At 42.1% G+C, this 19,640-nt stretch overlaps 1 protein-coding gene across 1 annotated transcript in view; it reads left to right on the forward strand.

Moving 5' to 3' along the window:
* Positions 1–299: 299 nt before the first annotated feature.
* The window catches only part of vldlr (very low density lipoprotein receptor), a 65,920-nt gene continuing 46,579 nt past the window's right edge, over positions 300–19,640 (forward strand). Inside the window, exons 1-3 of the mRNA XM_079523743.1 lie at positions 300–693; positions 14,448–14,567; positions 15,697–15,819. Of these exons, the coding sequence (XP_079379869.1) occupies positions 585–693; positions 14,448–14,567; positions 15,697–15,819 (352 nt within the window). The 5' untranslated portion in view covers positions 300–584. The remainder of the gene's footprint in view (positions 694–14,447; positions 14,568–15,696; positions 15,820–19,640) is intronic.

Below are 19,640 nucleotides of genomic sequence, written 5' to 3' on the forward strand. Positions count from 1 at the left end.
CATTGTTGTGCATATATAGGCTATATTCCTGTAACCTATTTAGGCCTAGAATATAATGTAGGCTACACTGTATCTCTGACTATGGGCAGGGAAGGGTTAACAAATGTGCCATAAGACGTGCTTGAAGGAGGAAAGGGAAAACACACAAGCAGTGAGGCTCTGTGCACACACAGCACAGAGTCACCAAAGGCAGCCCACACATGATCGGTGACATTACACATCAATAGGAAAATCATCTGATCGATCGATCGCCCGATCGGTCATATCAGAATAAAAAGGAGGACCCAGACATGGAGCTAATCTCGGTCACCACCCCGACGAGAGGATACAAAAACACGCGTGGTTTGCGGTGGTTTCTGTTTGCTGCCGCTGCTTCTCAGTAGCGCGTCGGGTTTGGTCGGTCGGTCGGTGTCGGTGCGCGCTTGTGTGTGTCTCTCGGGTGTTTTTGTGTGTGTGAAGACAACCGGGGGGGTAATTTACAACAACCGGGCAGCCAGCCAGGATCGCCACTCCACCAGGCCCCGGTCACCAGCAGCTTCCAGCGTTTTAATAACGACACACACAGTCACACACACCACTGTGAAATGACCAGGTGGTCCCAGTCGAGGGTCTTCATGCTCCCATCCATACCGTTGCTGCTGCTGCTGGTGCTGGGCTTTCTTCAGTTGATCTTCTGCACACATGTTGTACACGGTACGTTTTCCCCAAACACACACACTGCGGATTATTTATATGGAGGCGGGAGGAGGAGGACGCATTATGGGCTTGAAACGATGAACTAAAAACGCTATTGTCGCTTCTTTATTTGACGTGTGTGCCTGACTGACATAAGGTGTGTGTCTGTGCGTGCACGGTGTGTGACCGTGCAGTGCACCTGTTCTTCGGTGGGTTTGGTCTAGACCTGGGTTTTTCTTTTTGTTCAACCTTGGATTTGCGGAACAAATCCTTGACACACAACCTTACTCTGAGAGGATAAAGATGTATCCTCTCTGAGTTATCAAATGTTTAACACTGATTATTTAACAGGTGCACGTCACACGTGTGTGAATGAAATTGCTCAATCGAAGCTTAAAGAAATAGCTCCCTGTTATTTCGTTATGGAAGCTAATGGAAGGAGTGCGTTTCATTCACACACACCCCGTTTAACGCCTCGTGCGATTTAAAATTTCACTGAATTCCTCCTCAAACGGGGTGGAAATACTACTCCCGTTTGTGTTGCTGTTGCATTATAATAGTTTGTCTACATACACTGCAATGTATATCTTTGTGTGTTTCATATCACTTGTGGTCACTTCATGTAAGGCTTTATTATGTAGGCTATGTAGACAATTTGTTACACATTTCCAGTCCAGTGTATTAAGATACAGCGTGTGTAGCCTAGAGATCTTGGTGTACCAGTCAAATTGAAAACCCGCACGCGCTCACACTACACACACCTTTATTTCTCGTGTGTCAGTCAGTCAGACTAACTCATTCCCCAGTGGGCTTGATGGATCTAATTTATTAATTTATATATTCATGAAGTGTGGAGGCCGTCAGAGACGGGGGTGGGGGTGTTGAAGGCTAGCTTTATTCAGTCCACGGTACAGCGCGTAGCAACACTGCAATCCCCATTGGATGAGAGAGGGAGGGAGGGAGGCAGAGAGATGCGGGCAGGAGGGATAAACCCGTGGTGGGGGGGAATTAGCATCGGCAGGTGATGCCAATAATTATGAACCAAGGTTAATGCCAATTGATGCTGATGCTGCTGTTGAACTGTGAGGCGTCCTTGCAAATGTGCTAAATAATTAGTTGGCCAATTTGAAGAGGGAGAGAGAAATGGCACAAGCTTCATTTTATTATTGTGCCTTTGTGGCTGACGGGTTGTATTAAACATGAACAATGTAATAAATAATAGATCTACACGCTCGCAATGCATGCTTTCGACCTTTCGTGATGTGTAGTTGTGAGCTATCAGCTTGTAGATCGGCTATTTTCCTGCAGCAACTGCTGGCCTAATTAAAATGGAAGGCAATTTCCCTCAATGGTGACTGTGGCACTATTAGACCCAGTTCCTAAGCTGTGAGGAGAGAGAGAGGGAGACGGGGGTGGGCGCGCTCCGTCTTTCAAGCGGGAGGGGTGGTGTTGGACGGGGGGTGCACCCACTCGGTGTGAGTGGGTGCGCTGGAGTCTTGCTGTCTTTAAGTGGGCGGGGTGGTGGGAGGAGGTTAGGCTCCATGACAAGTGCAGTGCATGGTGTCTGTCTCTGTTACTGGGGCAAATTCTATTACCACCATGACCTCCAATGTGACAATTCATACAAAGCCCAATGGCTTGCTATTTTAAGGCCCAAATGGCTGTTCATTACAGCAATGGTGTGTTTGAATCCATGTTACTTTTGACGTTTTGTTCATTACATATGTCTAATCTAAACAAAATGGTAATGTTACTTTGTGACCTGTATTAGGCTAGCCTAATGTTTCAACTAACCATGCGTCTCCCTCTCTTCTGCTGTCTGTCTCTATGCCATGATGTCTCTCTACTATGCATTGCGGTCTCCCTCTCATTCTCCCCTGCTGTCTATGCTGTGTCCGTCTGCTTTCCTACTGTCTCTCCTATGCCGTCTCCCTCTCATCTTCCATATGATCCTGTCTCCTGGGCCCTTTCAGCTTTCCCTACTGTGTCTCTCCTCTCCTACGCTTTCTCCCTAATCTTACCTGCTGCGTTTCTTATGCTGTCTCCCTCTCAGCTTCCTTGCCATCTCCCTCTATCCCTCAGCATTCCTACTGTCTGTCCTACGCCATCTCCCTCTCAGCTTTCCTAATATCGGTCTCTCCTGCAATGATCATCTCTCACCTTTCCCTGCCACCTGTCTCTCCTACACTCGCCTCTCACTCAACTTTCCTACGCTGTGTCTCAGAATATTCCTATTGTCTGTCCTATGCCATCTCCCTCTCAGCTTTCCTAATATCGGTCTCTCTTGCATTGACTACCTACTTCTTTCATTTTCCTGCCGTCTGTCTCCTACGCTCTCACTCAACTTGCCTGCACGCTCTCTCTCTCTCTGTCTCAGCTGTCGTAGACTGTCTCCCTCTCAGCTTCTTTCTGTTCACTGTCTCTTAGCTTTCCTACAGTCTGTATCGCCTGCCCTACACTGTCTCCCCCTCAGCTTTCCAATTTGTCTGTGAAGAGAATACAAACTAAACCAATGCAAAAGACTGAATAGGATTGGTCCGCACTCCGCAGACTCTTTTCTAAACTATTCTTTGGCTGCATTTATTAAAACATGTCATTAAGTAATGTTTGGTCATCTTGTCCTAATTCTCTAATGCAGACGCTTTCAGCAGTGGTTCCAAAATCCATTAGTAGATTGTAAAATCTCAGTGGGTCAAAAGCCCCAATAGTGGGTCATGAAAATCTCAACTGTGCAGCACAATCCTCAGTTTAACTCCTAGTTTAAATATTGACTACATTGTACATTGTTACACTCTTAACACTGAGGATGTTCTGTGTGCATGGCGGAGAGAAAGAACAGTGTTTGGAAGAGGAATATTGACGTTTGGGTCCCTGAAATCATGAGATCAATAGAAACTGTGTGCATAAGCACAAAAATCTGTTTAGAATTGCTACTATACATGCCTTTATACCCAGCAAAAGGGTACATGTCTATGTTCATGTTCAGGCTTAATTTAACACTGATTTTAATGTGTTGCATAGATGTGGGCTGGGTCATCAGTAAATTAGAACATAGGTGTGAAATGCTGACTGTGCTATTTGCTTCAAAACGGCTTCCAAGTAAGCTTGTTGCACTTGCATTATTCTGCCTAATCAATAATCATACCCCCCTGGTTCACATGCCATCAAATGTGATTGTTTTTCCATCAACAGATGACTAAGCACTTGCCATGTGCCTGAGGCTAGCTTACCATGTAGCTATAGTATGTACTATAAACGCTACTATAAGTATGTACTATAATTTAAATATCCATGCTTTTGGTACTTTTTTCATTTGTCTAGTGACTCTATAGTCCTTGGACCAAATCCACAATAGCTGCTTCTCTGAAACAGGGTAAATCTTAAACTTCTGAATTAAACATCATAGAATCATGAGTGATACATCTTTGTATCGGTTTGAGGATGTAGAAACCATTTAAAGTAGACATTACTTTGAAGGAACTCTGTTCTCTGTTTAGCGTTAAAAAAACACATCCCATCATGTCCTATCTATCAGAAGCGTCACGGTGGTACACACAACTGCACATGGTTTGTGGAAATACACAATCTAGGCCTTGGTTTGGGAGAAAACCTCTGAGAGTCTGGTTACACTACACACATTTAGGATCTGACACTTTGAGTGCCTTTGGTAGTCATGGAAATCTGAATGAGGTTATTAAAGAAAAACCTAGATTTTCAGGAGACATTCAAACAACTTGGCCAGATTTGGGATGTTTCAACAGAGCTCTTTGACCAACTGCAGCAGTTCACTTGTAGCTGGTACCTGTCTGGGACCACCTACAGTGACGTGAACGAGATCCACTACCAGCTTTTCTGTGCCAGGACAAGGGAGGCTGATTCCAGTCAACTCCCACCATGTAGATAATGTCTTTCTCCATGCCCAATGTGCCAATACCAGACTTGAATATGGAGATGCTCTCTCAGACTCACCCATCTGCACCAGATCCCATACAGAGTGGATGGACAACTGTTGATGGTGGACAGTTAGCAATTCAGTGGATGCGCACAGCCCCTGCACCAGATGTAGTCCTTACTGTTTAACTTAATATCAACATGATGAATGTGGTTTTCAACCACTTCTCTAAACACTATTTTTAGAGTGTCTGGTCCTGACACTTCACTCTGAGGAAGTGCTTTGGAACTGGAAATGTTTTGCATTTTGTTGCTCAAGGAAATTGTAATTGTAAGGAAATGCATATGAATATTCTTCCCTCTCAGTCTGACCATGTTTTATTTGTTCTGAGGTGGTGCTGGGGAGACTAGTTTAGTTTTGAACTGACTTCTTGGAATCACATGGTCACATTGCTTATTGCCTGTTATACACTTAAATTTGGCTTGTAACATTGATTATGGCCTCTTATATGCCACAACTACTACAGCGGTTAGAGCATATGCCATACATGCGGAAGGTTGTGGGTTCGAACCCTGCCTGGGGCCTGTTCTAGGCTGGAGTCTCCGGACGTAAAAACAAACTGCCTACTAATTTGTGTACTTGTACATCCAAAGTGACAAATATTTATGGGGTGTTGCCAAAAAGACAAATTAATTCAGGTGGTCAGACTTTATTTCACCAATGTCAGTGTCTCTTTAAAAAAGTGTTTTAACAGGCATGCTGCATAGTAAGATCCTCAGTGTTACTTTAACTATGAAGAGTGTAAGTCTACAAATGGAACCAAATAAGGGTACATTTGGTTCCATTTGTACACTCCTCAAATTTTACTGTGTGGTAGTGGTGCGCGGGCCGGCCCGTTGCCCGCAGGTCTCGCGGGTTGTACCGCGGGGCGGGCGGGCGGTTCGGATGGTTTTCAGCACAATTATCGCACGGCGGGCAGGGCGGGTCGCAGGCGACACATTGTGAGCTTGTAGAGCGTCTATTTTTGGTGTGCGGTACCGCTGCCGAGAGCTACATTGCTGCAGTGCATGCACAACCCAAACGAGTGAAGTGAACCGTTCTGAGACAGATAGGCGGCGGCCTATGTCACGTATGTAAGTGTTGGGCTTAAGTTTTATATGTTCATTCGGGGGACCGTCACGGCGTCACCTCTCACTCTCGCTCGCTCTCTCGTCTCTCAGTCAGTCACTTCTAGGCAATCAAGCAAATGCGATTATGCATGCGTGCGAATGATGCGATCGCCTACTTAATATTAATAGCGGTAAAGCAAGCAACTGCTCATTTTACTCTGATAACCAGTACTTTGGGCTGGTTGGGCAATTTCCTATAGTGTTTCAAATGAGATATTCCTCTAAATCTGGGTATATGTAAAAGAAAGATAAATGTGCCTCCTCCCCCCCCCCCTCTCTCTCTCTCCCTCTCTCGAAAGCAACTGTACTTGCTGTTGAAAAGCCGGTTGTTTTTTTTGTTTTTGTGGGCCGCGGGGCGGGTTGTTGATTAATATATTGTTTTGCGGGGCAGGTTGGTGCGGGCTGGCTCCCGTGGCGGGACGGGACAGGCGAGTTATACAAAAAAGCCGGCCCGCGCAACACTACTCTGTGGGGTCCGTCATGGGCAAAACAAATTTGAATCTTAGAATGCAATTATAAGCAACCTTTAGTAGCCTCCCTATAGTACCTCTCGTAGCCCTCCGTTTTATCTTTAACTTATGCTCAATTTATTTATACTCCGTCGCACGGCTGTGTCACTCGCTGACGAGAACACATTTTCAAGATAACGGCGTGTCACATCGCAATTAGGCAATGTATTATTTTTAGCCTCCCATTACCTTTTTTTGTTTCTCTCTTTTACTCCTCCACACACGCACACACCGGGCACCAGGTGTCCCTATAGTGTGGTTGTTTCACTCCTGTCTCCTTAAGACGGGTGGATAATTAGCTATTTTTCCACATTAGCACCAAGCATAGTGCACTGCAATGGCTCCAGCCACGGTGAGACCAATGGGTTCAGCAAATGATGACATATCACCTAGAGTAGTCTTTATAGGCCATACCTGTTAAACAATGGTTTAAGGCATAAAATGGCTCAGAACTAGAATTGACCACAGTAGGGATGCCGCCGATTAATCGATTTTCCGATTAAGTCTCCGAAATAATAATAATAATAATATTTCATCAAAAATCGAGGCTGCATGATATATCTTCATATGTACCTTCATCAGAGTGGAGAATATAAGTATAGATCAAGTTGAGCAAAGCCACTCTTCTCTGCCCCTCTCTCTAACAGACACAGTTAACGATCGCTTGTTAAGTGCCTGCCAGACAGACAATCGGATGAAATGAAGGCAGTTGTAGAGTAGAGTGTAGACTAGTGAACTGAACGTTTTCTGTTTATATCAAGTACTATGAAACTACTTCTCCCCAAATCCAAATGGATTTCATTTTCCATCCTGAATGGCAGTAACTAGCATATAATGAGAACTGAGAAGATCTCCACAAAGGTTTACTCATCAAAACTGATTATAAAACTGTAACCATCAAAGCATGCACTCGACATATAATGGTTATGTGACCATGGCATGTGCATAATATAAAATCTTAAAAGTTTTATCTGATATTGATTAAAAAAAAATGTTAGTGTATATGCATAGTTTCATTATGTAGATATTCCACTTTTAGACGGATGTTAACTAGGTTCTTAGCTTACGCATGCTTCTTGATGACTATTTTTGTGTATTTAATTTTATGTATTAACATGTGTTCCTGCTTACTGTAAATCGCTCTGGATTAAGAGCATCCGCTAAATGGCTACATTTTACTGTTCAATACAGATGTGTGCTTCCAATTTTGTGGCATCAGCTTGTGAAAGGCCATTTCCTGTTTCAGAGACAATCCCCCAGTGCCCTCCCACGCTCCCTTGATACAGAAATGTTTTGTTGAAGCGTGAGGAAATGTGACCGGCCTGCACTGAGCCCTGACCTTAAAGCAGTAGTTCACACCAGTAGTAGTTCAGCTATTAGTGTAGATTTTTGTCACAAACATTAAATTCTCATTGACAATGAATGGGGAATTTTACCTCGTACTGTCTGAGCAAATCGGCTTAGTGTCTATTTTACGTCATGATGTACAATAAGAGTGCCCCTCACTTCACACAGGTGTGATTATTATTATTTTTGAAGGTCCCTCCTATATACAGCTTTTGTCCCCACACGTCTCATATTTGCCATTGACAATGAAAGGAGAAATTAGGTCATGTCCTTCAAATATGATGTAAATTTGTGGCAACACAAACATTAAATGCCATTGACAATGAAGGGAAAATTTACGTCGTATGTAGACGAGCAAATCGTCTACAAGCTAACCAATCACATAAATTCAGTTGTTCATGAGATGATGTATGATGATGCATAATGATAGTGCCCCACACTTTTTTGAGTGGTGTAAACCACTCCTACAACTGGCTTTGTTAGTTTACGTGTCTGTCCGTACCAAAAAAATGAGCATGGTTGCTATGGTCACCCAGTTCACCCGGGTGTGATTTCATTACGTCAGGCATTACGTCAGATCACAGCTGATCAGGCTATATAATACCTTACACCACCCATTCACACGGGTGAGGCCTTGAATTCATGGAGATTTATTTAGTTTTGTGTGTAATTGCGACCAGGTCGCAGTTAACCAACCCATTTAGACCTGGGGACGATTCTACAAATGCCTTCTAAATCCTGACAGTTTTCCTCTGTTTCTATGTCAGTCGTTCTCAAGTAGCAGTAGTACTTAGAATATATTCAAAGATTTGCGCCACATTTTCACAATTAAAAGAAAATAGCAGACCTACAAACTCATAGCACGGCACCGAGTGCCGCGCTATGAGCTTGTAGATCTGTTATTTTTCAATAGCTAAAGCATAACATAATGCTTAAAACACCAAAAGGGGTTCCCGCCCAGAATGGGTTAACCCCGTCGTCAGTGTGTTGGTCTGGGTGAGAGAGCACGTAACATCAGGGATGGAGCCCATATATGGAGATCCCTGATGTCATCAATATTGGCCAGCAACTCTACATCTGACCTCAAACCCTTAGATCTCCATATATGGAGCTGAGCTGTTCTGACATTCCATATGTTGATCATTCCTCATCCATCCTTCCTCTTCAATGTCTCCCTTTGACTGATTGACTGCAGCCGGCGAAAACTAGAGTTCTCAAGAGGCCCGAAAATTAAGATCTTACCCCCCATGCCAAAGCGCCAGCGCTCGCCCAGCGGTCTGCTGTCACCCAGGCAGATATATTGATCTGACCCCCCATTCCAAAGCGCCAGCGCTCTCTTGGGGGTGAACTATAACCCCATCAAGCACCTTTTGAAATGAACTGAAACGGTGCGTGTGAGCCAGATCTACTACTCACCAGTCACCCACCCGACCCAACATAAAGTGTTTGACTGATTTCATTGATCCCTTGTATATACTTCATTGTGCAATGAATAGCAGAAATAGCTGATCTACAAGCTTGTCTGCTGTTTTTATAATTTGTTTATTTGTCTTTTCTTTTTCACTTGCTGTAAGATATTAGTAGCTGTCATGTGGCCCATAGGTCAACCCCCTGTTTCTGTAGCGTGAGGTGGCTTGATGTACAAACATACCTCCCTGGACTTGATGCTATAGTCTGTCTCAGGGACATGGCCCAATCCTTGATGTTGAGTGCCAAGCAGGGAGGCATTTAAGGGTACCATTTTATGTCTTTGGTATGATTTATTAGCCATGGATTGACTTGAACCATGACCTCTCAATCTCATGGTGGACACTCTTAACGACAAGACCACTGAGCCGTTCTTTTGAGTGGTGCAGCTACTCCATTGCCCAGCAATGTGTGTCCCTGGTTGGGTCCGAGCACGGAAATAGCGTTTTTTTCACCACCAAGTCTCACTGTTGCGCAGCTACATAAAGCAGCACTCAGTTCAGACGGGTTTGATTCTTCTTTTTACAATGACATACCCAATAGGGACACCAGGGTTGATGTGGTTAATGGTCTTGTGGGCAAATGCAAGCAAATCACAGGCATTGATATGGTGTTGACAGTTGATCCCCCTTTATGCTACGATAGAACAGTCTCCACTGTTCTGGGAAGGCTTTTCATTGGTTGGAACACTAATGCAGTTTTCTTCCATTCAGCCACAAGAGTGTTTGTGAGGTCAGGCACTTCATGTTGGGTGAATAGACCTGGCTCACATGTCATTCCAGAGGTGTTTGACAGGGTTAAGATCAGGGCTTTGTGTAGGCCAGTCAAGTCGATAAAACTATGGTACTGTATGCTTTTGAAAAGGGTCAGCAGTAATGTCAAGTATATAGTGAGTCATAGTCAATGGACTGTATTCCAAACTGTCAGTATTATTGTACTGTTTGAGTATAGTTGCCCCAATCATGATCTTGTTTTAGCCTAAACCACAGTAGAAATTGGTGTGGTTGACCTTAAAAAACGTTTTGCCCCGATCCGACCCTTTGGTGTGGTTTGGGCTTTAGATTTAGACTCTTTGAGTAGATGTATTTTATCGATTTTGACATTGTCTAAGTCCTCTTCCCCCTGTGGATGTTTAAGAGACACTCGCTGAGCCCCTGCAACTCTGAACATGTACAAATGCAAAATTTAAGGTGCTTACTGCTTACCCTGATGCCCCAAATGTTTTTGTGATGTCAAAATCGATAAAATACAGTCTTGAGTCTTTTTCTCAGACTCTTCAGAGCGAGTATTCATCTTAAATTAAAGTGTTTCAAGGTTTCAGATTTTTGGACTTAAAGCTGTAAGAAATATTTGCTATTAATATAGTGGTTGCAAATGTATTGACTGAGTCCCGTTGGTGGGAGGTCTGGTTTTGGTAAATATTAAGTAGTTCCGGTCATTTGGTGGGGTGGTGCTGGTGGGAGTGATGCCCAGTCATTAAAAATGGATTCACAAAACTAGCATAATTTGTATCGTTTACTTATTTCTATCACTCTTTCTGTCACATGGAACTATGGTTTTGTGCTGCTGCTCGCGTAGTGCTACTGGACACACAAAATAGTTCCATGTCACAGAGGTCAAAGTTGAACGAAAGTTGTGCTAGAATAGGTCAACAATACAAATGACGCTGGTTTTGTGGATTCATTTATTTTTTACGAGTGGCCCCCAGACCCCCACCAAATGACCAGAACTACTTGATATTCACCAAAGCCAGACCAGAACTCTCACCACATGACTAGAGTCCAAAAATCAGAACTAACCCTTTAAGTCTGTCATAAACTCATAATGTGTGGCAGTAACAAGCATTTAAACGTAGATCTTCTCCTTTGGTTTGTGTTCTAGGAACTGATGTTTGTTCTATCCCTATTCTAGAGCGACCTTGATGAAAATGGCAGATCTAGTATTACGCTCACAATGCATGTTGTGAGCTTGTAGATCAGAAAAGAGAATCATGGGGTGTGTAGAGGGACCAAGTATAGAGCCGTACAGCATATATAAGACTTTATAAGTCTCATAAGTTGGAATATAAGTTCTTGACACAAACCCTACAAAGTTTAACCCTAACCCTGATAGGTGAATAGGATGAAAAAAAATCACACCTGTGATTTCTTTTTATCATCATACGTCATCTCATTCCGGCCAATCACAATTTGTGTCCTCAACTTCATTTTCAATGTAGGTGTTTACGCAATGTTTGTTTTCACAAACACTCAAAACTGGCCATTCATTGTCGATGGCATTCAATGTTAGTGTTTGCACAAACACTCAAAACTGGTCATTCATTGTAGGGATGCACCAAAAGGGAAATTCTTGGCCGAAACCGAATATAGTCAAACAGTTGGCCGAAAACCGAATATCCGAATATGATTAATATTATATATCTTTTTTTCTACCATTGCTGTCATGGCCGTACCTTAAAGCTACCTGATTTATGGCAAAATAAATGGTTATGGCAAAACTTAACTTAAAATAATAATTACTATTATGGGTCCATAAAACATTTATTCAGATCTTTTGAATGCATTAATTGCATTGTGATATATTTTCTGCCCATTTCGGGCCGAAACCGAATAGACCGTAAATGCATTTTTAGCCATTTTCTGCCGAATATTTTCTGCGGCCGAATATTCGGTGCATCACCAATTCATTGTCAACAAAACTGGCCATTCATTGTCAATGGCTTTCAATGTTTGTGTTAGGATATTAATGTTTATGTTTACACAAACCTCAAAGCTGGACGTAGGAGAGGCTAGTGACCCTCAAAAACCACACCTGTGTGAAGTGAGGGCCGCTTTTATCATCATCCATCATCATACGTCACATTCCGTGCTCAACCAATCGAATCATCACAAATGTCATTCCGGCCAATCACAATATGCGTCTTCACTTTTCTGTACTCACTTTTGTCTTCAATGTTTGTTGCATGAAAAGCTGGGCATAGGAGAGGCTAATGCATATTAATTTGGGCGTCCTTGACATGAAAATGTTTGAGAACCCCTGACTTGGCCCACTTGTCAATCCAAACCAGCCTTGACCTGCCTTATAGTCAGTCCCCAGAGGAAAGGTCTGGAGGTTTAAATGGAGGTTTAAATATCCACTAGAGTCTAGTGGATATTAAACTCCAGACGAGTATGTGAATAAGACTGCAGCTACTTTGTGCATACGTAGCATAATTAAGTGAAGTATAATGTCAACCTAGAGGGAACTGGGCTATTGGCTAAAGCCTAGGACAGTTTCTTTGTTTAGGGGAAATCAATTTGTCTAATACCGCTGATAATGCTGAGCCCTATTATGTTTGTATTTCCATTAGTCTCTTGCTTGGTCTCCTGTAAATTAATACATCACACAAACCTGTTGACCTGTGGGTTATGAATTTATATATTCTTGTATAAACATTGCTGAGGACACCCATGACTTGAACCCCATTCATTTTCTGTCATAAAATATGAATAATGTAGCAAGCAAGGTTGCTTTGTTTTCTCACTTAAAGCTGTGGTTCAACCCCTGACCTTAATTACACAATGTTTATCCATTTGCCCTGAAAGCCTTTCCTTAAAGTACACCTTAGCTATTTTATATTATTACATGGCTTGGTTGAATGCTTGATGTTTGGTTTTTGAATTCAGCCGTGTGTTATTTCTGGATAATGACCACTGCGCTCTATAACAGACCGATGGCTAATCAAAAGGCTTGGAGCACCTGGCTGCGCTGCTTGGATTTTATGCTGTACCCAACATGACAGTCATGTAAACTAACACACAATGTAATTTAACTAAACATGCTTTCAATGTTTTTGAAAACATTTGAAGTGAGAAATAGACTTATCTATCAACAATGACCACCCAGCCAGCCATACATTATCCCTTACATAACATGCGTACCACAATAATGTACTACTGTATATTGTGGTTTATGCTTTTTGCACTTGTTCAGATCTCATTTTGTAATTCTAATTAGTTTGTACACAATTGGGCTCAAGTGGGTCCTTTTCTTTAAGTTTACATTTATCACAAGTAGGGGTGACAACGGAATAATGCTGGATAATTTGACCTAGGAAATAATGAACTCTGTGGACTACCTTAATTTGCAATAAACATATGTCTTAAAAGGGAGGCCTTGTATATTGAAGTGATTCAAGTGAAGATGAAATCCAAATTTTCGTTTCAAATATTTATTGTGAAGCACAGGATAAAGACGTACTGTACCGGTAGTTACAATTCCAACACTTACTGTATGAAGTGCTTCCCATTACTTGTTTCAAAAACAAACTGACATACAAACACAAATTAAACGGTTACTATGCGATACAAACGACAAAATATACATATTACACATACTCATCACTGGGAGGCCATTCTATGACGTCAGTCATGTGTGTGTTTGGGGAACTCCATATTTTGGCAGATAAGTGATGCAGACAAACCGAAATTACATGGAGACTCACTCACTCACTCACTCACTCTAACACACACTAGTCTCCCTGTTGCCTAGTAATAACACTAATGACACCAATTCCGTCGGGGATCTCTACATATGGGCATAATCCACCTGCAGTCGTTATCAGTAATTTATAATCTTGCATATGTAATCTACGCTGATGTCGTCGCTACAGTACTTATTTGGACATACCACTGTCTGCTCCATGTTTCCACCTGGACTGGCACAGAGTCACGCCATGCTGGAGCTTCCACCAAGGTCACCCACTCTTTTTAAGACTGAGGGATAAAGTAGAGGGGAGGATTTCTTACTTTGTCACCTTCTTTATTCCCTTTACACAAAATTTCTACTTTGGTGGCAGCTCACAGGATAATAAACGAAAAGTGTAGTTGCTTATTTGAGCTTAATGGGTTCTCAAATATTTTCATGTCAAGGGATACATTTATATTGTCCGCAGACCCCCATTTGAAAATGATTTGTGCCAGGCACCCACATACACGTTTTTAATTTGCATACTAAAACTGACTTTGATATATTAACTAATTTAGCTTCTTTTGGGGCTTGTTTTCGTAGACCCGTCTGCTTGTTTCTCTCGCAAAATCTGGCAACACTGGGTTAGCAACACGATAACTACAGCGTACAAATGATGTTGTGTTTGTCACTTAGAAGTGAGTGTCTGTGTGGTGATGTCATTCTCTGAATTGTTTAATGAAATCAAGACTTGAGATTCACCCTCGTACACAGTAGTAGGCCTCAGGATAGTGTACAAATGTAAACTTTCACTCTTGTTATGTACACACTGAGGGTGTTTCTGCGTAGCTTCTAATCTAAACCGTAACACGCATCCAGTTTGTTTCTGTGAGTTGATCTCTCCTTCTGTTTTGCTCTCTCTCTTGCTCTCTCTGTCTCCAGGCGCTACAACAGAATGTGAGCCCAATCAGTTTCAGTGTGGTAACGGTCGCTGTATTCCATCTGTGTGGCAGTGTGACCGAGATGAGGACTGTTCCGATGGCAGCGACGAGAGCTCGTGTGGTAAGGGGACTTCACTCACTCCTCCACACTCTCTCTCTCTCTCTCTCTCTCTCTCTCTCTCTCTCTCTCTCTCTCGTGCATAGCATGTCAAAACCTAATCCTTGCACAAAACCCTCACTGACTGAGTCAGCTATTTCCCCACTGAGCATTTTTTGGGCTATTAGATGTCCAAAAACATCTAAAACGGGGTTATATCTGGTCTAAAAGTGAATGTTTATTTTTTTTCTGTCTAGGCTTAGATTAGACATTGAAACGTAATTTCAACAGCTATATATAGCTACTTAAACTGCTAATATATAGACGCTTAAACAGCAAATCAACATCTAAGCTGAGCCTAGACCGCTAAAAAAACGTTCACTTTTAGACCAGTTATAACCCGATTATTGCTCAGTAGGTTGTCTATAGCACACGCATCCACACACGCAAGCATGGACAAACGTGCGTGCGTGCATGCGCGCTAGTCACTGTCCAACCTTGTTTAGATGGGCCCCAGTGGGTGTTTACCCAGCATCCTTTAGAAAGGGGGAGAGAGGGGTCCAATAACTTGTGGCTCTCCTGTCTTCATCTTCTCTCCCTGATCTGTCTGTCATGATGACCCAGATAGATGTTGTACCAGGAGGGAGGGAAGATGCGAACAAGAATGGCGGATGGGAGCGGGAGAAGGGGAGGATATCGGGGAGATGTGGGAAGTGGGGTCTCGGTGTTTAATTTATACTTTTAAAAATGATAGTTCTGTTCTATTTCACCATACTATTCATTGATTTCTTTTAGGGCATATCAGAGTTTTACAAAGCCCCTTAGCTGTTCTAAAATCCACACTAAACTACAGCATCAGCCTCTTCTGTGGCTCATTGCTTTAATTTGTAACAGTGTACAAAATGTAACCAAATGGAGCATGAGGGACCCGTAAGGCTCACAACATGTCGCATTGCGAAGCGGTGTGAGCTTGTAGACCAGCTAGTTTCAGTTCTTTTTTTCTTTTTTGACTAGATGCATTGATCGGATGTACTGTATTAACTGTATTTGCAATTGCTAATGTTTCTGCATCTTTCGTTGTGGTGAAAATGGCTCTTTAAAATTAAATTCTCCCTCTTTATACCGCTTTCTCTCTTGACTCTCTTCCCAACAGATAAGAACACATGTGCGGATGTAGACTTTGTTTGTCGTAATGGTCAGTGTGTTCCCAAGCGGTGGCAGTGTGATGGCGAACCCGACTGTGAAGACGGTTCTGACGAGAGCACGGACATCTGCCGTGAGTAGAACATGGTTTGCACTGAGCTGTTCTCAGGTTAAAGGGCAGTAGGGCACATTGGTTTGAAAAGGATCCATTAAGATTCTACAAAATGTCATCTAAAGTTGACAAAATGTATATTTGGCCGTGGACCGCATCTCAAATTATTTTGTTCCAGGGACCAGATCAAAGATTTGAGTTAAATAAGTTTGCTTTAAACACAGGATATATTTATTCAAAGATTTGCAAAAAAAAATTAATTTATTTTTAATAAAAGATCTACAAGCTCATTGTGCCAATTTGTGCAGCTATGCTGTGAGCTTGTAGATCTGTTATTTTTGAATAGCCAAAGAAATCTAAAATGACAGATGCTTTCCCGGTTTTAATGAGGGGAGGGGAGCCTGTCGGCAGGGAGTGTTGGGCTGGCTGTCCTCCTGGTAGGGCCTCCTCACTGGCAGGTGAGCCAAGTACGATACAGTGGCAGTGAACACATAAATATGTGTGGGGAGGAATGAATTGGCATAACTACTAAATTGTGGAGAAAATGTGGTTAAATAGATCTAAAGGGAACTATATTATATTCTACCACCTACACACTCTCCCTCTCAGCATATGGTCCAACACTGTCTCCCTCTCAGCTTTCCTAATGTCTGTACTGTCACTCCTACATGGTTTCCCCTCTCAGCATTCATACGCTCTTTGTCTCTCCAACACTGTCTCACTCTAAGCATTCATACAGTCTGTCTTACCTACACTGTCTCCCTCTCTGCTTTCCTACTGTCAGTCTCTCCCATGCCATTTCCCGCTCAGTTTTCCTATGGTCCCTCTCCTACACGGCCTCCCTCTCGGCTTCCATCTGGGTTAATACAAGTGGAATAAAGCCATAGCGCCACGTCCGGTTGAACACTGCCCCTTAGCTGTGATTCAGACCCAGTATACTATGGCCTGCAGTGACTTATCGCTTTCATGAAAAGGTCACCAAACATGGTGATATGAAAATCATAGAGGCAATGAAATAGCTTTTGTTTTACGGCATGGCTCTGTATGAGGCCTACTGTACAGTAAGTACTGTACCTCTTGGGGGTGGGAATTTTGACTAGTTTTGCAAAGGTGTAACCTTTGGAATGTGGGTGGTTGGCCGTCTATGGCGTCGTATCAATACATTAAATTGCAGTCCTATGCGTGATTGTGTGGGCCTTTTATTATAACATGCATTAGGTCTACGTCTCATTCCGTACGGCTATTTTTGAGGGGCGCTAGTCCTTCCAATGCATGGCTTTTGAAGATTAAGTCATGTGGCATGAGTGCTCTAAAAAGACTTTAAAAAGTCTATGGACTTTTTTATGTTTGTTTAGAGCACTTATGACATAAATTGTTTGCTAGCCAAGTCAGACTGTAACCTCCCACTGTGGCAGCCCCTCACTTCACACGTGTGTGGTTTTTTTTAATTAGGTATTGTAAAATGTAGTATGAAGAACAATTTATAGGTTAAGGGATTTATTTCCTTAATATTTTATTAATATTTAATATATTTGCATGACGTAATTTTGGTTGTTTGATATAATTAGGGGTCAAGCCCAAAGGGGCGTAGACCCCTTTTGTTTCTGTGAAAATGTTGGCAGTTCTGAGTTCCTGAAAGATTCTCACGGCCCTCTAACCATATTGCCGAATGAATTCGGCAATATGGTTAGAGGGCTCAACCCTCAAAAGACCTCTGACCTTTAGATCTCCCGATGAGAAAATTGTTAAGATTTGCTTGATCCACTTTTCGGCCTTTATTTGGGTCACGTCAAAGAATAACGACTCCCATTTCAAATCGCATTTCCATTCATGCAAATGGAGTCTGGACTCCGGTTACGGGACTACAGCGTTGACATTCGGCTGAGAATGTGATGTATGAATGTGATGTTGATAAGAGCGCCCTTCACTTCACACAAATGTGATTTTCTTTTTGTCCTTTACCCCGTATTATCTGCTTGCAGCTATATTTTTGGTTAATTTCAGTTATTTAATACTAAGCGGTTAGTGACACGCATTTTGGTTAACCGTCCCGTCCCTAATGGTATGTCTGTCTGGGGATAACTTTGAAAAATGCAGATCCAATTAGTGCCAAATCGGGCTGAAACCATGCCCAAATATGGAGTCATAGCGTCATAGATGTCTGAGATCCATGAAGTCAAGCCCTTATTAGATCTTGTTATGTGGTGTTAACATACATTTCATTAGAATATTTTCTGCCATGAATTTCATTACAATAATTATTTTCTGCCATATAAAGTAGACCCTGACTGCCTGCATAAACAAATTAGATTTGTTATTCCAGTTATCTTTGTAGTATTTCTGAGGTCTTTGACATTGATGTTTCTGATACTGACATAGAAATATTACATTTAATTAACCTATTACACCTTTGATGCTGTTTTTGGAAGATTTTAACTGACACCAGTCATCAAATCCATGTAATGTTCCATTTAATGTGTTTAATGGCGTTTGCTTAATTTAGTCTGCATAAATGAGGACTCTTAAATGCTAACACAGCATGAGGGTAATGTTTATATTTCTGCAATTGGAATAAAGCCAAAGATTGAAAAGAATTCCCAGGGGTCCTGTCACTAGTCAATGCGTAGACCCAAACTGCAACACAAAGTCGATTCACAAGACAAAACGGAAGTGACTTCAAAAGGCAGCAACAAAAACCTTTAAAAAAAGAAAAGCACTCCTTTCAGATGCCTGACAGCCGAGGTGCGTACAAAGTGGTATTTGACGACGTTAGATGTTAGTGCTGACTCTTTTCTATCAAACATCACAAGTACCCTAACCATTTATGTTCAGGCCTTCAGAAACATTGGAGGGGTGGGGGTTGTTTCCTAAGGCAAGTCGGCCTGTCAACTAATGATGGTAGTTAAAAAGGAAGCCGTACCACATAATTAACAAGGTGGCATTCATGATTAAGGAGATGATTATTAACAAGGTGGCCTTCACGCTTAACACTTATACCGCCATTGCCGTAGATCTAGGTCAATTAAAGCCTATTATTTAATGCTACGCTTAACGCCATTGCCGTAGATCAATGGCAATTGCGCTCTTATAGCGCTTTCGATCGATCAAGCCATAATGCTACTTACGTTAGCATCGGGTAGCTAGCTGTTGTCACATCTGTTTCTTTCAATCGCCTGTATCTCCTATTCCTTGTCCCAGATGGCATTTTTGGTCAAAACAACGTTTCTTTGATGGCACAGAGCTGACGATGTGGAGCCCTCCAGTGCCCCGGTATAGATCCATCTTGTGAACAGTCGTCCAGGACCCGTTCGACTTCATAGTTTATGCTCACTTCCGGAAGTCTGGAAATGTGGTTTTTCAAAATAAGAGCTCAACTGGGAAAAATGCTGGCGTGAATTGGATCCTAATTTGTCAATAAATGATAGCGGGCTAAGTGTTAAGGAGATGTGATGTGCATTTATCTTTAGTTCAGTTGTGATTCAGTTGTGATTTTATTTTGTTAAATCTTAAAGATGGAAACGAATACATCAACACCCTGTTTAGTTTGACAGTCTGATGCTCTTCTGAAAGTGTAGCTTTGTGCCGTGTCAAACAACCTTTAAACAAATCAAAGGCCTTAAATATTACAAGGAAGTAAGTAAGTCTCTTTTGAGACTTAAACACGTTCTTGTTTAATATTATCCATTGTTTAATATTATCCATGTCCATGATCCAGAATAGGTTGTGAACCACTGATCTACTGGGTGACACTATTCAGAAGACCTGAGACAAGATTCTACAAAATGGCTTCTAAAATCATGACTGTTTTCTGAAAATTCCTGTTTCTATATCAAACTATTTCA

Source organism: Electrona antarctica, assembly GCF_951216825.1.
Source record: "Electrona antarctica genome assembly, chromosome: 16".
NCBI lineage: Eukaryota > Metazoa > Chordata > Actinopteri > Myctophiformes > Myctophidae > Electrona > Electrona antarctica.